This window comes from Mirounga leonina, unplaced genomic scaffold, assembly GCF_011800145.1.
Source record: "Mirounga leonina isolate KUSES-001 unplaced genomic scaffold, KU_Mleo_1.0 Mir_201, whole genome shotgun sequence".
In the NCBI taxonomy this organism is placed as follows: domain Eukaryota; kingdom Metazoa; phylum Chordata; class Mammalia; order Carnivora; family Phocidae; genus Mirounga; species Mirounga leonina.
In genome coordinates this window covers 360661-387521 of record NW_023270504.1, presented here as the reverse complement: position 1 = coordinate 387521, position 26861 = coordinate 360661, and the positions used below count along the sequence as shown (strand labels likewise).

The 26861-nt window shown below is 40.2% G+C and overlaps 1 protein-coding gene across 1 annotated transcript in view; it reads right to left on the bottom strand.

The window, feature by feature from the left end:
• SLC2A13 (solute carrier family 2 member 13) overlaps positions 1–26500 on the bottom strand; it is a 359809-nt gene extending 333309 nt beyond the window's left edge. The window contains exon 1 of the mRNA XM_035027907.1: positions 25712–26500. Within this exon, the coding sequence (XP_034883798.1) occupies positions 25712–26264 (553 nt within the window). The 5' untranslated portion in view covers positions 26265–26500. The remainder of the gene's footprint in view (positions 1–25711) is intronic.
• Between the last annotated feature and the right edge of the window lie 361 nt (positions 26501–26861).

The window sequence follows — 26861 nt, the reverse complement described above, 5'->3', positions numbered from 1 at the left end:
TCACATATACCTAATTTTTGAGGCTGGTTTATTCACTTACCACACTTGAGATTCATATCTGTTGCTGCATGTATCAGTACTTCATTCTTTCTTATTGAAGAGTAGTATTCCATTATAGATGTACCACAGTTCACTTATCCATTTGCCATTTGAAGGCATTTCAATATTTACCAGTTTTTGGTGATTATGAACAAAGGTGCTATACACATTTGCATAAAGATTTTTATGTGAACATTAAGTTTTTATTCCCTTTGTGTAAATATCTAGTACTGGGACTGATGGGTTGTATAGTAAGTGTATGTTTAAATTAGAATGAACTATCAAGCTGCTTTCCAAAGTGGTTATATATAATGTTACATTTACAACAGCAATGTATGAGTCCCAGATGCACCCCATACTCACTTGAACTAGGTACTGTCAGATTTCTGATGTTAACTATTCTAATAGGTATATAATGGCATCCAGTGTGGGTTTAATTTTTATTTTTCTAATAATGATATTGAGCATCTTTTTAAGTTAATAATTATTTTTAGGGCAGTTTTAGGTTTACCGAAAAATTGGGCAGAATGTATACAGTTCCCATATGCCCCCCACTTTCATCTACTCTCCTATCTCTTCCCACCTATTATTGGCAGATTAGTGTGGTACATTTGTTACAATCGATGTGCCAATATTCATTTGCTATTATTGACTAACGTCCATAGTTTACATTAAGGTTCACTTTTTGTGTTGTACACTGAGTTTTAACAAACATACAATGATATGTATTCACCATTACTAGAACCACACAGCTCTAAAAATCCCCTGTGCCTCATCTATTCATTCTTCCCTTTATCCCCCCAAAATCCTGGCAACCACTAATCCTTTTACCATACCCAAAGCTTTTCCCTTTCCAGTATGTTATATAGTTGGAATCATACAGTATGTAGCCTTCTCAGATTGGTTTCTTTCACTCAGTAATATACATTTAAGGTTCCACCACAGTTTTCTGAGGGTTTTTTTGCTTGCTTGTTTGTTTTTTGTAGCTTGATAGCTCATTTCTTTTTAGCACTGAATAATATGCTTGGATTGTATGGATGTACCAGTTTATCCATTCCCTTATTGAAGGACATCTCTGAAAATTTTCCTTCTTTTGAAGCTACTTCATCTAATATTAATATAGACACTCAATTTTCTTTTACTTAGTGTTGTATGATATATTTTCTCAGCCTTTAACTTCTAACCTGTCTTTACCATTAATATTTAAAGTCACTTTCTGGTAAAGAGTGCACTGTTAGATTTAAAAACAAAAAAACCTAACAATCTGTATCTTTTAATTGCAATGTTTAGACCATTTATATTTAATATAATTATGTAATTGACACATTGTTTTCTGTTTGTACCCTTTGCTTTTGTTCTTCTGTTCCTCTTCACTATCTTGTTTTGGATTTTTTAAAAATTTTTTCAATATTCCATTTAATTTAACAATTAGGTCATTTGACAGTGTCACTGTATTAACTTTCTAGTGCTTGCTCTAGAGATTATAATACACACCCCCAACTTTCAGTCTACTTAGAATATCTTAACACATTCAGTAAAATACAGTCTGTTCACAACAAAAAGATCACTTTACCTCCCTGTTTGTTACAGATGTCATATATATTACAACTACATATACTGAAAAACCATTGGGCAGTGTCATAAATTTTGCTTTCAACATCATACATACATTAAAGAACTTTAGAGGAGAAAAACTATTATATTTACAAACTTATTTCAATGCAACTATTTCTGTTGCTCTTCCTTCATTCCTGATGTTCTAGGCTTCCTTTTGGTACCACTTCCCTTCAGTCTGAAAAAAAGTTCCTTTAGTATTTTAGAGCAAGGCTGCTAGACATGAATACTCGTAGTTTTCCTTTACTGAGAAAGCCTTTCTTTGCCTTCATTGATAAAAGAGATATTTTCATTAGATATCAAATTCTGGGTCAATTTTTTTTTCCCCTTTTCTTTCAGCACTTTAAATGTTTTTCTCCCACTGTCTTCTAGCCTCCATGACTTCTGATGAAAAATTCAGTCATTTGAGTCACTGATCCCCTGTGTATACTATGATTTTTTTTCTTTTTTCTTCTCAGTGCTTTCAAGTTTGTTTTTTGTTTTTTGTTTTTTTTATCTTGGATTTTCAGCAGTTCGATTGTAATGCATCTAAGCATGGTTTTCTTTGAATTGATACTGCTTGAAATTCACGGAGTTTCTTAAATCTCTACATTTATGTCTTTCACCAAATTTAAGTTTTCAACCATTATTTCTTCAATTATTTTCTTTCGTAGCCAACTCTTTCTCCTCTTCTGGGATTCTGATGTTACAAATTTTAGACCCTTTAGCACTGTATCATAAGTTCCTAAGGCTTTAGTTACATTTAATTTTTCTCTGATGTTCTGGATAATTTCTTTTGATCTATCTTAAATTCACTCACTTCTCTGTTATTTGTCTTCTTCTCTTAAGCCCATCCCAAAATTTTTAATTTCAGATACTGTATTTTCAGGTCTAAAAATACCCATTTGATTCTTTTTTAGAGTTTCTATTATTCTGCTGAGAACTTCTATCTTTTCATTCACGTCAAAAGTTGTTCACCTTTACCTCTTGGATCATGGTTACAAAAGCTACTTCAAATTCTTTGTCTGATAAATCCATCATCCGGATCATCTCACAGTGAGCACCTATTAATTTTTCCTTTGAGAGCTGGTCAGATTTTCCTGGCTCTTTGCATGTCAAGTAATTTGGGGGTGATATTCTGGAAATGTTGAATACTATGCTGTGAGTCTCTAGGTCCTGATAAGATCCTTTATCAAATGCTGATGATTGTTTAAGCAATCTTAGACTCAGGACACAAACTCTGCCCTGCCTTCTGTAGTAGATAATTTAATCACCAATTTTTAATTGCTAAGTTTTCATGCCTATGTTCTTTGGGTTCCTTATGGGACAGTCTGGAACCTGAATGGTAGTTCATACTATGGTTCAGTTCTTAAAACCTTGCTATGCCACTTTATGTTTCATCTGCGCATGTGCAGCTTTAGGGTGAGCTTGAGACTTGTATCAATTTATACACACATTAGGGGACCATCTTTTTCAGCTCTCTCCTAACACTTCCCTGATACTCTCTGGCTCCCAGAGAGTCCCCTTTTTCCAATCTGTTGTCCAAAAGTTCAGGATTTCTCTCAGAACTTTAATATTCTACACTGTCATGCAGTTCCACTTATTTGGAACAAGAGAAACAAGAGAAAAAATCACAGTCTCTAGACCCCAGGGACCCCTTTCCTCATTCCTCTGTAGAGAGAGTGGGCTCTAGCTCAGTGTCTTGGCACATCATTGCCACCACCACTGCAGCTGTGTAGCTTTGCTACTGGGGCTGGTCTGAAGGTAGGGTATCCTTCCACACCTCTAGCTCACAGCAAGTGCTTTTGCTCAGTCCTCTGGCTAGAAAGAAAAGAATTCTCCTGGAGTTTCTTTGCCATTGGGTGTTCACAAGTCAAAACCAGAAGACTGAGGTAAAAAACAAACCATAAATCACTGCCCTATCAGTTAGTCTTCAAATTTTGACTTCCTTTCCTAACCTGCCTGCCACCATTTACTTTTCAGAATATTCAGCTACATTTTGCATTAGTTCCAGAATTTTTAGCTGCAGTCAGTCAAGAAACAGACTGTAGAGGAGTTACTACTCCATTTTAACCAGCATGAGATAACACTCATCCCATTTTTAAATGCAACTGTCTTCCTTTACAGCATGTAGTATAGATACAAATATGGACTGAGAGGCAGTAAAAAGCATTCCAATAATATCAATAACAGTTAAATGCTCAGAACACTGGATACTGTATCAGATGCTCTTTAACGGATATACTTAAATGTTTCTAATTAAAGATGAAGTGAACATCTGTCAAGGTAACAGCACAACACTAATCTATTCTAAGATACTGTAAAAATAACCAACAGGAAACTCCAGATCTGGATCGTGCTTTCTTCTCCATCATGAATACTTACAAATACTTCAAAACTACTTGCACCAGGCTCTCAAGTACTGACCAGTGTGTTCTATCCAGCAATAACTACTTTGAAACTGTGTCATTTGGCTCAGAATTGTGTGGCTTATGAAAACACAAAGCCACTTTTCAATGCAACAGTTTTCCATTAAAAAAAAAAAAAAAAACCTCATTCAAAGAGTAAACTCTTCGGCTTCAACAAGATGCCTTAAATAACAAGAAACACACAAATAGCCAGCAAGGCAAGCTTGCACACAGGGCCGGCTCAAATAACAAGATTCAACCCAAGTCAGGTCATTTGACTGAAGAGCTATCCAGAACTGAGCACCAATTCTCAACGGAGGGAAAGAGCAGTCTATGAAAAGTTAAAATGTGTTAGGGTGAATATAAAGAGACACACTACAGGATAGCACTGGACTTCTAACTACATGTTTAGAATCAACTTCTATTTAGCAGCTTTTAATTATACGACACTGGGATTGATCTCTGTCTCCTCTTCAGGCCTGACACTCAGTGTTTATGTCCACTTCACACTGAGGCAGGGGCCTGAGTAGGTGGGAGATCATCTCAGTACGCCCTTTTGTTCCCTCTCCCCTGGTCAATTAGGTGCCTAAGGTAAAGAAAAACTACCCAGAATCTAATACAACTCTCTTGCTTTACATAAGGGAAAACAAGTTCAGAGGGGTCAGGTGACTTGTCCAAAATCACGTATTGAAGTAAAACACAAAAGCAAGACCATAACACAGGATCTCTACTTTCACATCCCAGAGTCCCTTATAGGAGTCCAGGCTGCCTCCCAAGCCAACCAAAAGCTGGGAACCCCTGCAGAGACAGCACCTGGGAGGTGCTGGTCCAGGCGCCCACCACAAAGGGACTGGTGGTTAAAATGCAAGGGCCTAGGAGGGGGATTTTTTTTTTAAGATTTTATTTATTTATTTGACACAGAGAGAGAAACAGTGAGAGAGAGAACACAAGCAGGGGGAGCAGGAGAGGGAGAAGCAGACTCCCAGCTGAGCAGGGAGCCCGATGCGGGGTTCGATCCCAGGACCCTGGGATCATGACCTGAGCCGAAGGTAGAAGCTTAATGACTGAGCCACCCAGGCGCCCAGAGGTGGATTTTTTTTTAATCTCCCTGTTCCCACCTCATATCATCTTTCCGAAAAACAGCTTCACTTGAATCCATTTATAAAAATAAATAAATATAAACTCGTGTTGCCGCGATAAACATGAGCTCCTTTCCCAGCTGGCAGTGACCAGTGACTGTGCAAAATTAAAGCTGAATGGAGGAACAGAACAGGCCCTCGAACAAGAAGTTACAGGTCAAGTCTCATGTTTCATCCCTACGGGTAAGATTTTCTTTTTCCCCACTGGTTAAAAACATCACAACTTTTTTCCTTATTACATCAATGGCAGAAGGTATTCCAGACAATTCAGTCTTAAAAGCTAAATTGTGAGAAGCTAAGAGGAAGGAACAAAAGATGCTGTGTTGTCTCTTGTCCACAAGCAGAAAGACCTGTGACAAGAACGGGGCATTCTGAAGTGCCAGAACCCAACTGATGGGCTGCAGTGTGATGAGCGGTACCCTCCACAGCCAAGGACAGATCCTGGTTGATGCCCTTGACCTAACACTGCAGTACGTTTAAGGAGACACCTCCAAATTGAGGGAATGACCCGTCAGGCTAGACTTCTTTCATGCAGTTACCAAAGGCCAGTCCTGGGACGTAAGTTTCACTATCTCATCCCAAGAGGCACAATTAGACATTGAGATAGAACGTCACAGCAATTCTAGAAATGCAGCACCTTGCACTGCCACCTTACCTCTGACAGTGGAGGTGGAGAGTATGTATCCAATCCTCAGACTGGTTTCACCAGACACTAGGCTGTTTGCTCTGGTTACTGGGGGTACGTACACACACACACACACACACACCCCTCCTCAAACTTCCACATCCACACTACCACCTTAGGCTGTGGTTCCATTCAGAAAGGATACCCTCAAAGACATAAAGGCAAACAGGAAATTATTTTTTGAAAATAAAGGCTAATCATCTAAATAGCTCTCCAAAGGCCTTCTGATCATCAGTGCTAAGACTCTGAAACCACTGCTCAAGAGTGTAACTTGAGTTTTACTCGAGTGTAACAGGTCTATAGTATTTACTAAATCTCTTACCCTTTCTTTCCTTCTTTTTCATTCTTCAGAACTTAAATGGCCATATTACTTGCATAATACTTTAGAATATCAGAACAATTTAACCTTTAAATAAAAAAGCAAAACAAAACAAAAAAAACCTTTTTAGATCCATGTGGCCTTAAAATGACCTTTTTCCCTAAAAGAAAGTTAGCTCCAGGAGAAAAATTTCCACACATTTGTCTTTCCTTCTGTTCATTCTCCTTCTAATGCTCTCATTCATTTATTCTACAAGCATTTACTAAATGTCTACTATGTGCCAGGACCTGGATGGAGTCTGGGATGGATAAAAAAATAATAAAACATTGGCCTTGTCCTTAAGGAACTCCTATCTCATAAGTGAGCAGAGTAAGCTAACACTACTAGACATTTATATATACTAGTTACCCTTACATAATGCTTCTTAATTTAATACTCATAAACCCAGTATGAAGGGGGCAATATTTTCCCCATAATTAAAGCTGAGAAACCTAGGGCTCAGAGGGGTCAGTAATTTATATCAGTTCACAAAACAATTCACATCACAATCAGTATAAATGTCCTTTACACTATTCCACTGAGGCTGAACCATGGTAGATACATTGAAATTAAAAGCAATGAAGGTAATAGCTAACATTTACTATCTGCAAGGCACTGTTATAAAAGCTTTGTACAATTTGCCTCTTTTACTTTTCAAGCCAACTCCATGAGACAGTTACTCTTGTCACCATCTTGGAGGAACATGGTGCAATGGTTAAGGGACCAGACTCTGGGGTTAAACCACTGGGTTCGAATCTTACCTCCACGACTTACTAGATGTATGTCCTTCATGTAGTTGTTCAATCTCCCAGTGTCTAAGATCCCATTTGCACTTAAAAATTTAAGAAAGTAGACCTCATGTTAAGGGCTTTGATCAAGATAATAAAGTTTAAAAAATACATCAATAAATATGGCAAAGAATATTACAACCTCTTCCTAACCTTTCAAGTTTTTCCTTGCATTGTACTTTACTAAATTTTTCTATGAATGAAGGAATAAAGGGAAGGAGGGAAAAAGCCCCTCATTTTTTAATGGCCTGAAATTATGTTTAATCTATTAAGTAAAAAAACAAAAAAAATCAGGGGTATAACATTTCTTTTAGGACATGAAGCACAAAAGGGGAACAGTTAAAGATACTAAGTCCCAAAGTGTAGGCAGTTCTTACGCAAAACACACACACACACACACACACACACACCTGCTTCATAGGACTTAAAATGCCAAAACTGAAAAAGATGGCATTTAAACACTGTCTTTACTAAATCACTTTATTTTAAAACTGTTCTCCTTCTGACTGACCTTCACATCACACAATAAAAGGAGTTACAAATTAGAAGTCACTGCACCTGACTAGTCATTCACGTGTTCAAGGAAAAAAAATCACAAATTCTTCAAAATACCTTTTTGAACCCAATAATCAACAACGGTTGCCTTCTAAGGAAAGTCTTAACTAAACAGCTATCACAGCTCCAGAAGTTCTGTATGGGTGGGCCTTGAGGGTATTAATTTGTCTGGAGAAGAGATAGGGGTCTCGTCTGGAAGTAATGTTGACAGGGCCACGTATATCTATATTGAAGAAATCCTAACAATGCTTTTACTCACACTTCCCATTAGGATTGAGAAACACCAAGCTTTTTATTAAAAAATAAAGACAACAAAGTGTGTTGAGGGTTAGGAAGGAAGATGAAGATGAGGGGATGGGGAGAGGGGTGGGAACCTAAGCTCCAGGAAAGGCACATGACCCAACTGGCTTTTGTTTTCCTAAGAATTCCTTTGGTGAAATATTTTTTTTAACAATGACAAGAGTGAAGATGAACGTTTATCCTAGCATCATAAAATGTGTAGTACAATGCCTGCACCTACTGGTTTTGAGAGTCTATTAATCTCTGAATATCTGATCTAAATAACTCAATTACAACTGGAGTAAGTGTGAAATAATTTCTAGTTTGCAGAAATTGGTGAATTTACCAAAAAAGTGTTTAGGAGCACAAGATTATTTGCAAGTCAATCACCTCAAGAACACTAAATAATTTGTTTTCTTGAGAGGATTCATGCCAGCGGCAGAATGAATCATTTCACGAGTCAAGAGAGAACTGAGGCACTAGAGAGGGTGCCAGAGACATGTGACTGGCTTCCAGAGCTGCTTCATATTTTACAGATTATCAGAACATAAAATAATGTCCTTAATTTCATAAAGAGACTCAAACTACATTCAAGAAAAGTAAATTTTATAATTTAAAAGGAGCCAAAAGTAATAAAATAAAATGACTCAGGTGTTGTCAGTGAGTCAAACCAACGTTTGCTAAACACTAATAGGACACTGCCCCGTTGAAGATTTCTCCTTCCACTCCTGGACAGGTGTCTCTGTACCGTATGTTGACTGCCTGCTCACAGAGATTGGACATTCACTGGAGGAGTCTCCCTCCCTGTTAGCTAGGTCTAAGTGTGGGTTAAAAGAAATAATGCAAACATATTTATGTAAAAGATGAACATATAAACACATTATCTGCTATTTTTAATTTTTCTTGATTTTCAAGAGCATTCTAGTATCTCGAAAATACTTTGAATACTAACTCTGTTATCAAGCCTAACAGCCACTTAGCTTGCTCTGGGCTCCCCAGATTTGATAAGCAAGGAGCATTTAGTCAGGAGCTCTAGGTTGCACCCCACTGGAGACCTCTTTCTGGACCTACTCTTCAATCCTAACAGAGCATCCAACTAAGTCATGTCTTTTTTTCTCTGCCAGACTTCAGACACTACCTGTTGTCTTTATCCCCCATGGAATTAACACAGTTTGTTTTGTTTACCACCTGGTACAAAGTAGATATTCTATTAAATATGTTAAATGAAAGAAGAGTATGTCAAATTCCTTACCTGCAGAATTTCCCTAATCTACCAACTCAGCAATGCTTTAAAAAAAAAAAAATGAAGTTTAATAAGACATATGCCTAGTGAACCCCCCAAAAAAGCTCCTAGTAAACATCAGACTCTTCTAAATGCTTCCAAATCTTAACTTTAATAGTTTATAATTTTGCTAGAAATCAATGTCACGTCTGTTGATCTGGGAATGAATTCCCAGAATTCATTCCCTTTTGAACAATTAAGGCATTGTCTGTCTATTATGTCTTATCTCTGGATACCTCATCTTCATGACTCTCTTAGTAATAAAAAAGAGAAAAATTACTGACAGTGGCTTTGAGTTCACTTCTACAAATTCCTTTAATCCAAGCTGGATTAAGTCTGCTAGTTGTTCACTTAAAGCAAATAAATTTAACTATTAACCAAAGCAGTAGCTATCTATATGCAAAGCTTTAGTGCTTATTAATAACTACCATTCTGAATGCTTAATACATCTAAATATTTGAAAATGGATGTTATATTTAGAAAAATATAATTTTGAAAATGCTCCAGAACATAATGATCTCTTACACAGATGAAGATTAAGTAAATGACTGTGTAATTGTCAAATGAATATCACAAAATTATGTGTTTCTTTACATTCATGTTTTTCTTAATTAGGTGAAGGAGCTCATTTTTTAAAAATGAATTCTTCCTCAACCTCAACATCTGTTCTTTCACAAGAAATAATGACGTTTACATTTGTAGCTATTTTACATCACCTTATGAAAAAGCAAATGAAATTACTGCCACACAATCTTTACTAAGACATTCCTGGTAGAGAGGTATACATGTAGAAACTTGGTATTATATCAGATAAGGCCCCTTAATTCCACTTTATGTATCATACTTTGTGCAGTAAGTTAAATATTGACAAGACATATTCATCCATAAGAGTATCATTAGATGCTTTAGAGTTTACTTATGTTGACATTATTAAAGTACCACTCATTTGTTCCTATTTATTTCACAGGAGGAGCTGGAAAAAGGATCTAAAAATAAAAGTGTATTGTTAGAATCCTGAGTTTTGTATACTATAACAAACGCCTGAACTGCAATTAAAGTTAAAATTGGCCAACTAACGACAACAAAGAGTAGCAGCATGACATAAATTTGATGGAGTAACTTCCATTGCTTTCTGTCCAGTCCTATATTTCAAGGTTCAAATCACACTATAAAAATTTCATATTTTCTCTCTCCACTTAGCCAGGATCTATGGATGTAAAACTAGGTAACTCGTCCATCTGCTCTCATACTACCATGCAAATTATAGCTCTCCAAAAGGTTTTCCTTACTAACGTGCCAGGAAAACCTATTCAGTATAGTCTGCTCACCAATTTAAGATGTTGATGTCTGTCTACAATAGAGATAAACTGGGCGTAAAAATTCACTCAGTCAAACACAGGTTCCAGCACTCGGATCTGGTAGGCTACAGGGTTTTTAAAAAAGGGTGGGCAAAAGACCAGTCTCTGTACCTTTCAAACTTAGAGTATGATAGAGAACAGAACTATATGAAAACACAATTACAACAAGAACATTAATAGCTAATATTTACTGAACATTTACCAAGCACTAGGAACTACACTAAGCTTTTATTTATTTATTTATTTTTAAAGATTTTATTTATTTATTTGACAGAAGGAGACACAGCAAGAGAGGGAACACAAGCAGGGGGAGTGGGAGAGGGAGAAGCAGGCTTCCCGCGGAGCAGGGAGCAGGATGTGGGGATTGATCCCAGGACCTGAGATCCTGGGATCATGACCTGAGCCGAAGGCAGACGCTTAAGGACTGAGCCACCCAGGCGCCCCTACACTAAGCTTTTAACAGAAAGTACTTAGCAACTGACCCACCTAAGAACCCTATGAAGTTCCTTGCAAAGCCTGACTTGCTAGTTCCAGGCAGACTTTATCTGTACCACGGGGCCTTGCATATTTTCCTATAGAAAAACACCTCACTCAATGATAGGTAAATACCATACCTGTTAATAGAAGTGGTATAGAGAAAGGTGTAAGAAAGTATGTCTGGGATAACAAAAATGGTTTCACGTGTAGCAAGAGTTAAAGGGGTGTACAAGATTAAAAATTTCGTAGAATGGTAAACAGGAAAATCTGGCTGAAGCCAGGTATTCATAGCACAATTTGATATTTTGTTTAATTGTTACCACAGTTTGGACCAGTGATCATGCCACTTCATTGCTATGAAGAGTCACAAGCTGGCTTTGCTTGAATCATAGCCCCACTTTTCATATCCAGAATTACATCAAAATAACATTGAAGGATCAGAGCAACGTCAAGATCATGATAACTATTTTTAAAATTCCATACATTTAATACCGTCTTTCAAAACTTATCACACAATACACTTGCCTATATGTTTTCTCCCTTAAACTTACAACCAGATCCATAATGGAAAACAAAGTGGCTTTTATTTCTTTAAATCCTAAACTACCAGGATTTCACTCTCTGTTACAGAACATGAAATGCGGACTGAGTACTAAGAGTGAGACGAGATTCAAATTCCAAACACAGCATTCTCCAGGAAAAAGATTCACTGAATTTTGAAAACTGGAATCAAAGACGACTTGAAGTTCAGGAAAAACTGATCAGGCCTCTTTACAGGAGGGGTGAAATAGGGCTCTCGAAGCCCCTGCCATTTTGCTTTAATTCCAAGCTCAACTACAAAGATGCAACTAAGTAAGTCATAATCATCCCTCTTCCCACAAGCCTCCCTGCCACGAACGAGCAGACACTGGAGCATCAGTGACATCAGAGAAGCACACGTACCACGTCCCAAGTTTGCACTCCAGTCGCTTCCGCCATCACGTGTCAACGTAGTTACCCTAAATGTATCTGCGAGAGCCTCTGATTATTTTTCAAACATGAGTCCACTCCATTTTTTAGACTTGCAAGTCTGACGAAGGATTTGCTTTTGTCCCAGGTACTGAGAACAAGGTTAAGCTTAAATGTCTTAAATGGACTTAAAAATATCAATTTTTTCCCAACTACTTTAAAAAGTTTGAAACCACAGACATGAATGAGAAGTAACCCCAGAGACGGGGCGCCTGGGGGGCTCAGTCGGTTAAGCGTCTGCCTTCGGCTCGGGTCATGATCTCAGGGTCATGATCCCAGCGTCCTGGGATCGAGCCCCGCATTGGGCTCCCTGCTCAGTGGGAGGCCTGCTTCTCCCTCTCCCACTCCCCTGCTTGTGTTCCCTCTCTCGCTGTGTCTCTCTCTGTCAAATAAATAAATAAAATCTTTAAAATTTTAATTAAAAAAAAGAAGTACCCTAGAGAACATTTCATTAACCCCATCCACAGCACAAATTTCCTATGACATGACATCTCTGATGCATACATTAATCCAATCTCAGCTCAAAAATTACTCACCAGAGTTATACTGTTTTTTATCTACATAGCAAACATTTACTGAATGACCACTGTGTGCGAGGCACTGTACTACGCATTGGTAGAATGGGGTAAACAAAACCTGCTTCCATGGAGGTTACATTCTAGGGGAGGAAAACAAGTAACATAAATATCAGAGAAAAACTTAGCAGAATAACAGAGCAAGGAGAAAAAAATAAAAAGTAAAAAAATAATCAAAAATGGGAATAAAAATAGGGTAGGAAGTACCAGGGGCGGGAGGCTGCAACTCAAGACAACCATGGAAACGTATAGATGAGGGAATGATGTGGATATGCGGGGAATGTTTTCCCAGCAGAGGAATTAGACTGTGCAAAGGTCTGGAAGGATAACATGTGTGTTCCTGGAGGCCAGGGCAGCTCGGAGCAGGAGTAAAGTAGTAGAGAAGAAGGTCACAGAAGGAACGGGGAGAGACCAGAATAGTGCAGGGCTGTAGGCCACTGGCTTGTCCTGAGACAGCTGGGGAGCCATGGAGGGCAGCACTCTGACTAGCACTGAGGTGGTATGATCTCATTTATATGTTACAAGAATCACTCTGGCTGTTGAGTGCAGAAAAGAAGACAGAGGTGTCGAGGAAGTGGCAGGGTGAACAGTTAGGAGACTTGCAAGGCTCCAAGTGAGAGATGTCCTTTTAGATCAGGATGATTAAAGTGGAAGTGATGAAAAACAGACCCTACTTAGAAGATAGATTCAAAGATTTTCAGGCAGATTGGATGTAGGACATGGGAAAAAGTCAAGGAGGACTCCAAGGCTTGGACTCAAACACCAAGGACGCCCTCACCTGGTATGTGGAAGATGGGGGGCAAAACAGGAAGCTGGGTGAGAAGCTGGGCTCAAGAGTCTGTAGATCAAGAAAGAGGTCTGGGCTGAAATTCTAGATAGTTGTCAGCAAACACAAGGCATTTAAGGCATGAGCCAGGTTAAGAGCAACAAAAGAGTAAATGAGAACAGAGGAGAGGAGAGCTCCAAGGATGAGCCACCAGCTCTAAGAGAGGGGCCTGCCAAAGGTAAGAGTTCTGAAAGATGAGGGAGAATCTCCAAAGGAGACTGAGAAGGAACAGCCTAAGGAAAAAGAGGGAGAAGGTGGTGTCCCTGAAACCAAAGAAAGTACCTTAGGAAGGCATGTAGTGTGTCCAATGCCTACAACAGGTCAAGTAGGATCAGGCCCCAAAACTGTTTCTGGGATGACACAGGGCATGGTAATCTTAACAAGAGCAACACTGGTGAAGTGGTAAGGGCAAAACCTGTCTGGAAAGGGGTCACAAAAGAATGAGAAGAGACAAACCGAAGAGAAGGCACATATGCAACTGTGTCATGTAAAGAAAAGGAGGTAAACAAGACAGTAACCGAAAGATGAAGTAAGGTAGAAAGGATTTTTTTTTTAAAGAGTTGTGCATGCTTATGGGAATGATTTAGTAGAAAGGGAAAATTTATGCAATAAAAGAGGGAAGTAGCTGGAATAACAGTTTTGAACAGGAAAGAGAGATGAGCTCTCAGACATGAGCGAGAGGCTGCACTTGGCAGGAGCACGGACAGTGCATTCATGGGAATAGAAAGAAAAGCAGAGCATTTGGCAGGTGCAGGCAGGGACATCTGAGGATGCAGAGGAGATGAGGGACTTTGGGGATGTTCTCATTCTGACTGTTTCTATTTTTCTCAGTGATAAAGTAAGCAACATACTTTCTTGGGAAACATAAAATAGCAAGATCCAAGAAATGTACATCACATATCATGGAGTCTTATTAATCCATGCAAGGAGTTAAAAGTTAAGGGGAAAATACATTAAAGCAACTCTCATATGATTAGATTCTTTATAACATTTTTGTCATTTCTTAAAAACTTTATTCCATAGAATAAGAGGTAAAAATCTCATTTGGAAAAAAATCTGTTGCCAGAGTCTTTTGTTATATACGTATCTGTGTATTTTAAAACAAAAATCTGAATTCCAGGTAAAGCTATAATAATGAATAAAGGCAACAGTAACAAAATTTAAAACCCATTTTGCCACATGTTAACTACATACACAATGTTAACTACATACACAATGTTATGCCTTCTTTGAAACTCCAAGTCCAGCCATGATTTTTTATATAGTTGTTAATCAGATTCTATTCTTTGGGTTGCTTATTTGTGGATTTGTATGTATCCCAGGTGCATGTGGTTTCATGGTTTCATTTTAATGGCAATGTAATGTTCATACATAATCATTTCCTAATCACTAGGCACTCAGAGGTTTTCAAACCCCAACTTTTTTTTTTAAGAGAGCACAGGCAAGCGGCGGGGGGGAGGGGGGAGAGGGGCGCACAGAGGGAGAGAGAGAGAATCCTCAAGAAGATTCCCACTGAGCCCCAAGCAGGGTTTGATCCCAGGACCCCTCCATCATGATCCAAGCTGAAATCAAGAGTGGCCCCTCAACCGAATGAGCCACCCAGGTGCCCCTCCCCCAGTTTTTGAAAATTACATATTGTACATCTATAAATATCTTCATACAAAATGAGTTTCTTTTATTTCCTTATACTATAATCCCTCAAGTGAAATTTCCAGATCAAAAAACAGCAGTTTACAAATGAACGGCAAAAGCACAGACCTCACATTATTAACTTCTGTATCACAGTGTTTAATTTGGTACTAATATATGTCAGTAATTCAAAATAGGTTTGTTGAATTAATGAACAAAAGAACAAATGAATGAAACATGTTAAACATGTCAGGATATTATGTATAATATTCTCTACAAAAAATTATTCCAGGGGCACCTGGGTGGCTCAGTTGGTTAAGTGTCTGCCTTCAGCTCAGGTCATGATCCCGGGCTCCTGGGATCAAGAAGCCTGTTTCTCCCTTTCTCTCTGCCCCTCCACCCTGCTTGTGCTCTCTCATGTGCAAGCTGTCTCTAATTCATAAATAAAATCTTTAATGAAAATTGTAAAAATTTTAAAAAATTATTCCAATTTATTTTCCAACCAGAAAAGCTCCTCCTAGGGTACAACTAGCTGAGTTGTTTCTAATTTACTAATTTAGTAAGTATGACGTAACCTTAATTTTCACTTCAAATTATTAACAAGGTTTAACGCTTTTCTAAGAGTTTATTTACTAATTGCATTTACTTTGCTGCTAAGCAGTCTATTTAATATGCTATGAGCATATTTTTTCTGTTAAATAAATGTATCACAATATTTTTCCAATCTGTCACCTTGCTTTTAAAAGCTCTAGAGGTTTTAAGAATTATAATACAATGAACCGTATCATTGATAAAGATAAAAGAAAATCACTCCATTTCTATTTTTTTAAACTTTAATATATCTTATATTGAGAATAAATTTCATTTACACTTTTATTCATATTATTTTTTCTCAATTATTTAATAACTCTTTACCTGTTGTCTTATCTGATTTGTTGAATACTAAATCCAAAGAGCTGGATCTATTGCTGAAATTGTCATTCTGTTCTACTCATCTCTTTTCTGGCTTTAATAATATATTATTATGCCATATAACAATGTATTGTATATTTGGAGTAATTTCTACCTAGTTTTTCATTACTGTTCCCCCAACCTCATCACCATTCCTTTGACAATCATTTTTGGAATTCTACAAAGTATCTTATAAGGATTTGAATTACATACACGTAATTAAATTACATGAAGTACATTAAATCCATCTACTAACCTAGGAAATATCACTGTGACTATTTTAGCTTTCACAATCAAGAACTGGATTTTTCATATAATGGAGAGGTAGGGCACACACTGGTCCTCGATCAGAAACCCAGATTTGAATCTCAGCACTGTCACTAACAGTGCTAATTTATCAAACCTCTCTACACTTCCTTTAATTCGCTTGAAGTATGGAAAATACGAACCTTCTTGGTTAATGAGTAAATATACATAAAACACATGCACACATAGGCATAAAGGATGAGCTTTGCTTCAGGATCTCTCTACCGTATTTTGACTTTTTACAATAGTTCTAATAAGCTGCCTTTAAGTGAGCATTACACCCCAGGAAATGAAGATTAGGGATTTTGAGAGAGAGATTATTCAAGGAAAAATGACATACTGTTAGAACTCTAGGTTCTTTGGATGAATTTTAACATCAGAAATCATTTAAAAGAGACAAGTACAAGAAAGAATAGTGAACTCCCAAAATTCTACATATTTTCCTCACATAGGAGTGAGTAAAATCAAAGATTCTGTAAGAATTCCCAAAAAGCTTTCATTCAACAGGCATGAGAAAGGATGGGAACAGTTTTCGGTTTTGTGTTTCCTGCCTGTTTTCCAGCCTCACCAACTTCACTGCCGGGCACACAAGGCAGCCTGTGGGCCCTGCATGACCACTGAGATAGACATGCTATTTACCTACAAAATCACGGATGGCCACGTTACACTGATTTTACTGGTCCAAAAACAGTGGAAGGAGGAGTATCAGAAGCCATTTTCTTTATGATTTTATAGTATTAGAATTAGGTAGACTTGGCAGCAACTGCTTCAGATCTTAGCCTAGTATTAATTTATAATGATGCCTGCATTTCAAGAATCTGTGAAGCCCACTGTTAGATGTGCTTGCAACTCATTTTCAGTCATTATACTTTTCTTTCAAAACTACAAGCTTTGTTAACCAAACATTAAATGGTCCATGTTTAGTCCTTGAATATGATGCACACAATTTTAGTTTCCAATTTTCTCTGTTGTAGGGATTGAGTTCCTGACATGGAGTCATAAACTAAGCCCAAAAATATGATAATGGAGTTTCATATGAAAGCTTCCATTACTAAAATTCTTTTTATTCCAAGGCTATTATTTTCAAGTTTTTATTAAAACTATTCATTCTTTGCCTCTTAAAAGGCAGATATATCGGGGCGCCTGGGTGGCTCAACCATTTAGCATCTGCCTTCGGCTCAGGTCATGATCCCAGGGTCCTGGGATCGAGCCCCACATCGGGCTCCCTGCTCGGCGGGAAGCCTGCTTCTCCCTCTCCCACTGCTTGTGTTCCCTCTCTCGCTGTCAAAAAATAAATAAAAATCTTTAAAAAAAAAAAAAAAAAAAGGCAGATATATGTTTTCCACTGGGAACTGAACTATTTTGTCTACAAACAGGCATATGAAGTATTACATTATAGACATATCTAATAGCACAGATCCAACTGGTCTCTTACCACTGGCCAAGATTATACCCTAACAAATATGTTCACATTTTGACTACTTTCTTACTCAAGCCCTACACCTAGCCAGGAAAAACTGCTTGCTCTCCTCAATGCTTTATATTTATCACTTCTCCCTTCCCCCACCAGAAAAGTATCCTCCTCTCAGACGACCTATGTTTATAACCTTCTCCAAGACCTAGTTCAAAACTTCATCTGTCTTGTTAGATCTTACATAATGCAAATTAAACACTTGAAAGACAATACCGTTCTGCTTTCAAATTACTCATTCTGTCTTTCAGATTTGTTCAATGTATATTGCGGAATTTTTACTCATTTGTTAATAGTTATGATAAACATCAAAATCTAATAATAATTTTATTTCCCTGATTGTAAAATGTTGGTGGAGTGATGACAGATGTCTACACCTGATAACAAGAGCTACCATTTTATTGATACCCAGGTACTTGAACACACATGAGCTCATGTACTTTCTACAACAACCCTATTTTCTAAGTGCAATCATAACACTCACTTTAGAGATGTGGAAACTGAGGCATAGGGTGGGAATTTGCCAAGGGTTACACAGCTTACATGTGAATGTTTAACAAACAGTAATGCTTTACTTTGCCAGGTACTGTGAAAGCAACTTATAAGATAAACTCATTTAATCCTCATAACTACCCTATGAGGCAGGTATTCTTCAGATGAGGAAACTGAAGCACAAGATTTAACATGACCACCCAGGTCGTAAGGGGCCAGCCAGGGTGTAAGCCCAGGCAGTGTGGACCAGAGGCCTTATGCTTCACCGTGCTACTCCACTTTCTAAATTAACAATGCAGCAATTAAATGTGTACCTGAGGTTTCTAAGTGTTCAACTATAGCAACATCCTGTTGAGAATTATATTTATGCATTCTTTGGTTTTACATATTCAGTCTACATATTTTTTTTAAGATTATTTATATGAGAGAGCGAGAGAGAGCAAGTGGGGGAGCGGCAGAGGGAAAGAATCCTCAAGCAGACTCCCTGCTGTTCACAGAGCCCTACATGGGGCTTGATCCACAACCCATGAGATGATGACCTGAGCTGAAACCAGGAGTCGAAACCTTAACGGACTGGGCCACCCAGGCACTCCCACATATATTCTTTATCTACATTCTTTAGTATACACATTTAAGAGCTTAATATATAAAAAGTCTGGTACTGAGTGCAGTTAGAGGACATAAACACTATTAACACCTTATTAGTTAACACCAGGAGTTTCTGGTCTACCAGCAGAAAAGAGCCATGGCCAAAAGGCATATTGCAAAGAGTAATGCAGTTAAATGCCATAAACATGGCTCAGAGAAAAGTATTAATGTTTAGCAGAGGCCAACTAAGAAAGCTTTCATGATAAAGCTGGACCTAGAAGGATGAGTAAACATCCTACAGATACTTTTATTTTTTTAAGATTTTATTTATTTATTTGACAGAAAGAGCACGAGCACAAGCAGGTGGAATGACAGGCAGAAGGAGAGGGAGAAGCAGGCTCCCCGCTGAGCAGGGAGCCCGATGCAGGGCTCGATCTCAGGACCCTGGGATCATGACCTGAGCCGAAGGCAGATGCTTAATGACTGAGCCACCCAGGTGCCCAACATCCTACAGATACTTCTATCGTAGGATTAACAACACATCACTATGTCCTCATGTTTGTCTTTCCCAGTAGACTTAAGTCTTTTAAAAACAGGGACTATTTTTATCTTAGTCTCTCTAGCACTCAACAAAGTCATCACTCAGCAAATGGCTGTGGGATGAGGGGTAGAGAGAATGTTATGGAAAAGCCCATTCCAAAAAGAGATCATAAGCTTAAAGGGAAAAGCAGAAAAGCCATTTTAAAAATCTTAGTTGCTGTACCACAGGCAGTATTTCCATGTGGTCCAACTCCCAGGGCCTATTTTCACTGCAGCCCTTCTACAGTGAATATGGAGCCCCTGGGTTGTGCAACATGACAGTCCTGATTATAGGCATCCCTGGTCACACGTCCTTAGCACGGGAAAGAAATGTCCTCACCAACTTTGCTTTCCTCATTGCCACTCCTTGATACGCCATGGCTGTACTCTTGAAGAACTCATTTTAAAAGTTTAGATTTTAAAAGTAACATCCACCTAATATCATGGAAAATTATTATGCTAGTTTCAGAAAGAAGCAACAGTGTCACCGAGCAGTGACAAACCCAGACCTCTTGGGAGCCAACTCAGGCACCACCACTCAGGAGCTTTGTGACCATGAGAAAATTACTTCCTCTCTTTCTGCCTAAACATCTTCATCGTAAAAAGAAAAAAAAAAAAAAATCATACGGTCCCACTGGATTATTATGAAGATTACGTGGATATATGCAAAGTGTTGGGCAGAGTGCCTGGCACGGAACAAGCGTTAGGTACTGTTTCCAGCGCACTGGCAGCTAAATCGACTGCCCATTCACATTCTGCCCTGCAGAGTGACTGCTGAGACTCCCCCCAGTGCAGGACAGAGATGATGAGATCAGGTAAAGAAGAACGCTGGTGCCCCCCCCCCCCCCCGGGACACTGCTGTAGCACTGTGACATGAAATTCCTGCCATGTGGCTTCTGACACATACTCCAGACCACACCACTCCGAACAGTGGTCCTAATAAAGGCTTAAGTGTAAAGCATGCATTAAGTGTAAAGCATGCAGTACTCCCAGCTAAAGCTGAGAAGTATCTATAAAACTTGGGTATTTTTTGTCTCTACATCCAGGGAAATTAAATTTTAAATGTGGGAAAGACATTTTGGGGTTTCTGGTGAGTACAGATTTTCCTCCTGACAATGGAAGTTTTCTCCACAGAAGTGTTGCTACAACTTACTCTGAAGGTCAAAAGAAAAAGAAAGTTAAGAGGAATAAGAAGAGTTGTAGACAAAAAGGATGCATAAAGGAACCAAACTTGATCAGAAAAAGGTAAGGAAAATAGCCTCCTGGGCTTTTCAGTAAGAAGGCAAAGGCTGCTTGCTGTTTGAGACCTACTAGCAGGTTCTATGTCAGCAGATGTGTTAAAGCCAAAAACATCAGTGCCAAGGCAGTCAACTTAGCCTGGGTTCTGACTTTAAGCTTAAAAAATTGAAAGAAATATGGATGGATGAAAAAGGTCTTCTACTGAAGTCACATGAACAACTTCATAGAACTCATGTTAACAGACTTCTCTGTCATCCTACTGACAACTCACTGGAGGAACGTGTTGCAACACTACTAGGCAAACATAATTAGGTCATAATCCTCAGTGCAACTCTGCAACGTCAATGCCACCAGACAGAAAAGTGGAGGGGGCGTGGCACATACATACACCCTGTTTGAGACCAGGAAAGAGAAGAAGTGAAATAAAGTTTTACTTTACATGTCAGTTTCATGCTGGTAAATCCAACAAAGAAATCCTGCTTTAAAAGATGAAACTGAAAGAAAAAGTGGGAGGTGGAGGGTGGCAGGGAGTAGGAAAAACAACCTTGATGGCAAAAAACAAAAATGAAATCACATCAGCTGATATTTTAAAAATCTGGTTGATTCTGACTAGCCCTGCTTACCTAAATTCTTTATTGACATTAATCTCAGTACTGAATGAGTTTCTGATCAAACAAGATTTTACATTTGCTTTGCATCAAAGAATTCAAAATGCTATTTGAAAAAAAAGTTGTATTTTTAGAAATATTACTCTATGGGTTATAGCAGACTGATCACAAGCTGCAATATGCAGCCACAAATTGTGTTCCAGTAGAGGGAGTATTGAGACAGGAAAAACTGATGCAGACCTAAGATTAATTTAACAAACCCAGTGCTGTATAAATTAATATGTCAATTCTCAGTAAAGGTTTTGAATACTGGTGAATATCTGAATTTAGACACTTCTTGATATTTGCTACACAGGCGCTAAATCACTGCTTATAATGAGCAGTAGAGTAAATGCCAACACTGTGGAGAAACGACTAAATGAGACAGTCTGGTCCCAGGACTCAATTCAAGACAAGAGCAAAATAAACCAGGGGAACCGAAGGAACCTCTGGTGAAAACAAAAGCCTAAAGTAATGCCCTAATCAAACAGGCACTCAGTCAGCTGATTTTGTTGTAAAAAGAAAACTGAATCCTTAAACTAACTCAAACACTAATACCCAATTTCTGATGCTTCTTTCACCATCTGACTCATTTAATACAGACTAACAACTACACTGTACTGCTTGGTTATCTTTATCTATTTCAAAGGTTTCTGTTGAAGGCCCCACAGACTCTTCCTACTCCAGTAATTCATGGCCACTTGCTATGCTTTTACCCACCCTGCAGTAACCATCTCCACAAAGAATTTCTAACACTACAAAATTCAAAGAGGCAAGAAGGTTTGGGGAAGAAAATAAGAGTTTAAAAGCAAAAGGGCGGGGAGAAAAAAGACCAGATACAAAGGATGCTTAATCTGATCACATCATTTATAGCTAAAAACCTCCCATGACTGTCCCTGTATAGGCATTGCCAAATAATCCCTATTCAGCATAGCCCCCCCCGCCCCCCGCCAAACATCATCCTAGTTTCATGAGCCCCCATCACCACCTTCCATTATGCTTCAAATACTGCTTTGATTTTTTTATGCCTTTACACTTGCTGTTAATGCTACCTTAAATGCCCAGGAGAGTAATATAAGCAAAAGACTCCGAGTCTTTGCTTTTTTAATCCTGACTTTGTACCAGTGACCTTGTCATTTAACTGCTATAGACTGTTTCTACATCCAGCAAAAGGGGACCTGTTTCCCATCTACGTCGGAGTTAGAAGAATTAAATGAAATAATATATGGAAAGTAATGCAGGTGGCCTAGTAGAAACTAAAGCACTAAATATTAGCTCTTTTCCCAGCTACCTCTACATCTGCTGAACTCCTACCCACTCTTCAAACTCCATTTTAAATATGTTTCTGTAAAACCTCCCATGTGTTCTATTTACTTTCCCCCCCCCCCCCAAAAAGAATCAACTGCCTACTCTTCTGGCTCTTAGAGAAACTTCTATTGTATTTTAATTGTTTGTTGATGGTCCTTTTCTATTACAGAATGAACACCTCCAGGGTGGGATTTTTATCTAATTCCTGCCTACCCCAAAACTGACAGAATCAATAATGGAAGCTTAATTAGCATTTGTTGAATATATAAATGAATGATTGCATTAAAGTATTAGAAAATAAAACCCTTAGATGGCCTTTCAAATATTTTGATAATAACACTTTTTTAAAGAATAGTCCTATCTTAAAGTGGTACCCTAAGAGAAGTGGCATTATTTTTTTTTAATGTTTCTGCTCACTATTCCAATCAGTAAGGGCCTCCTATAGGCTGTGAATACACATCAGTAAACAAAATGAACAAAAGCCCTGTCCCCATGGGCTTTATATTTACCACAGGTAAATCTGTGAAAGAAATCACCACTGCAAACTTGCCTGAAAAAAAAAAAAATAGCAAAAGCCACATTTTGTTATTGATCAACATTTACTAAGTATCAAAAGGATCAAAAATAAAAAAAAAAACTTCCCACTTCCCATAAAATTTACTCAAAGCATGAAATTTACCCAGATTTAGTGTATTTAAGCAAGAAAAATGGATTTAGCGTCCCCCCCGAACTCCCCAAAAAAATTCCTGTTAAGGACCCATTTCCTTGTAACTAAAAATAACTGTGACTTTTCCTTTGGGAGGTTAGTAATCTTTGTGAGTTTTAAGGATTTTACATGTACAACTGCATGCTTTGCATAATCCTAATTCAAAATGTGGTCTATTTCAAAGCCTGCTTATGACTTTAGCATTCCTCATTTTATAAGTAAAGAAGACTTTTAGGATACTTTGTATCAGGGCGTCTATTCTAAGAGCTTCCTTCTGAGGAGATGGGCCACACCAGGACTAAATCAGGACCATGTCTCAACTGGGATGCACAGTCAGACAAGCAGCCCAGGTGCCACAGAAGGAGGCCGTGGGATACACAGGGGTCTGCAGTTCCACACATCAACCTTTCCCATCTTACCTCCTGCTTCATCCTCTTTGTTACATCCACCTTATTCCCCCAAGCATCCCCTGGCTTAGAAGGTTCTTTCTTCACCTCTGTTAAAACACTACCCACGTATGAACATACCATTTCTATGAGGAAGAGCTTCCAGCTTCCCTCTGTTAGGATAACTGTACCCTTTTTGAAAGCATCAGCCCTCTCTCCCTGAGAGACCTTCTCATGGAGCCTAGCAAGTTCTACCTGGCTTTATTCCCACCCTGCTACTCTTACTGGGTTAAATCCTCCTCACCATTCTGCTGCTCACAACATCTAAGAGGAGACCTTACCCACAACAGGGGCTCATTATTCCCAGCAGATAAAGAGTAAACAGAGTATCCAAATAACCAATACTTGCCACACCTAAACTCTAGGAAGCTTCATGCAAAGCTGCAAAACATTATTCATTCACCGCGCAAAACATTATTCAATTTCAAAATCACAAGATTCACTCTTACTGAACAAATCTGGCCGCCTAAAGTGATGTTATTTCTAGGTCAGAAGAAACAATCAACATAGTTCAGGCGCCCCAAGCAGAGAATACAGAGAAAAGAATCCTGATCATTTGACTTTAACCACAAGTTATTTATCGAAGGGTCCTGAAGGGACAGGTATTTCCTCTACAAAGAGGCTTCATTTCAGCTGTACTTTTTGGTCATTTTGGACTTTAATGTGCCAACTTAATATTTTACTGAGAGCCTTGCCCTGCTTCACTAATTAACAGTCCAAGAAACAAAAGGAAAGTCAGCAATGACAGATTTTGGATATAAATTGCAGTGAGCTGGAGTTCAGGCTCATGGTCCTAAACATGGAATTGTATAAATGGGGCTTGCTTCCCCTTAGAGACTACAAGGAAGGGGGTGAAAAACAAGATGTCAAGTGGTAAATGGACAAATCGTTAGGAGTCCCAGGTTTAAAGAGTTTTCATCAAGCCCCAGCCATGGGGGGGGGGGGGGGGGGATACTTCAACAGCACTCTAAAGGAAACAAACTGACTTATAAAATGAAACATTTAAAAAGCATCAGCAGCAGGTCTTGGAAAAATTACTAAGTGAGATTTATGTTTCAACCCCCTACTTTCCCTCAGAAGTGCTTTCTAATAATACCAAGCACATTCCAAATAGCTTCCGTCTGCCAAGAACTTGCCATTGTACCTCCCCTGCTCAGCAACCAGGGTGAAAAAATCAATGCCCAGGGAATCTTAATCCTTTCATTTTTGAAGTAATTGCAAACATCTATCTTGCTGGGCATTTATCCACAGGGGAAGTGGCTCCTAAATGAATTTAATAAGTGAACATGACCTTTAATAGATAATTTGGTTCCCAACAGGAAAGCAAGAGGGGCAAAACGAAAAAGGAGAATGGGTGGATATGTATTTAAAGGAAAAAAGTTAGAAAAACAGAAGGACTTCATTTGCGAAAAATATGAAAGAGACAATACAATCTTAAAGGCAAAAGGAGAGGAAAAATAATACTCCACCTAAAGATAAATGACCAGAGAAGGAGAGTACCGGAAGCAAAGAATACAGTCCAGGATCACTTGATTAACTTTAAAAATTATCTTACTGGGAATTTAAGACTGATGGGGCTCGTAGTTTGGAATCCTAGAGAGGAAAGGGCTTAGCAGTAGAAAAATAGAGAACAATACAGTAAAGAGACCCTCCCCTCATAAGGTCTAGAGGAGCATCAGGTAGGGCTGGATCAAGGTAATGACTCGGGTTCCTAGAAGTGCTAGGACATGAAACAATCGCGCGGATTCACTTGTCCGTGGGCGATCGAGGATTCCACGTGGGCTCAAGGGAGCCCCGAGAGAACACCACCACCTCCACCCTCCGCGGGAGCCGTAGAGCCCGGAGTAACAAACAGATGGGCTCTCGGGACCACACAAGGTGAGTGTTCTCCGGGCCAGCAAGCCCCGACGGGGACCCCAGAGGGCAAAAGGCATGCAGCGACCAGGGTCAAGGGCGCCCTTCGCAGAGCACGGACTCACCGATGCCAAGCCCTACGACCAGGCGGCCGGCGAGCAGCGTCTCCTTGTTGTTGGCCGCGGCCAGCACCGCGGAACCGGCTGTGAAGAGGGCACTGGCCAGCAGGATGGCGGCGCGGCGGCCGAAGACGCCGTTGAGGGCCCCGCCGGCCAGCGCTGAGACGGCGGCCGCCCCCACCGTGCTGGACACGAGCAGCTCCTGCCACAGCGCGTCCAGGCTGAGCTGCCGCTTGAGCAGCAGCATGGCCCCCGACACCACGCCGGTGTCATAGCCGAACAGGAAGCCGCCCAGCGCGGAGAAGACGGCCACCACGTACACGAAGGCGGGGGTCTCGTCCTGCTGGAACTGCCGCCGCGCCGCGCGCTCCAGGTCCCCGCCGCCGCCGCCGCCGCCCGCGCTCTGCAGGCTGGCGCTCGACTCGGCGGCCGCCAGGAGGCTGCGCTCCCCGGCCGCGCTCCCCGCGTCCGGCTCTTGCTGCTTCCTGCGCCGCTCGCCCATGAGGCTGCTCAGGCTCCGCAGCGTGTACTCCACATTCTCGCTCGCCTTGCGGGACATAGGGCAGGGGCCCGGGACTTCCCGGGGAGGCGGCGAGGTTCGGCGGGCCGGCGGTCTCCGAGGGCTGGACAGCCCGAGCGGGCAGGAGCTACGGCCGCCGCCTTCCTCCTCCCGGCTCCCGCTCCGGCTGCCACGGCAGCAGCCGCCGCCGCGGCCGCTGCGGGGAGAAAGTTGCTGCCCGCCGGGCTCCGGCGCTGCGGAGTTGGAGCCTGGCGGGTCTCACTCGAGACTCACGCCCCGCGCCTGCCGAGCTGGCGCTGCGGAGCGGGCGGGAGGCGGGGCCGCGGGTCACGTGCACCCCGGGCCTGCGGGGCCGGGCCGCGAGGCGCTCCGCCCCTCCCTGGGTGGGGCCCGGCGCGGGCCGCCCGAGACCTCTAAACCCCACCCTCCCCGTCTGGGGCGACCTCTGAACGAGGTTTCTTTATTTAGGGTACAGGCATCCGTAAGGAATTAACCCTGGCCTGGGGGCTGCAGCTGGGGACAGGCCAGTGTGGGAATGCCAAGTTAATAGGTGTGGGAGGCTAGGGAGAGAACCCCTTAAAATATCCTGATCGGTCTTCTAACAACCTGGGGATGGCCAAAGCTGGAAAGGGCCTA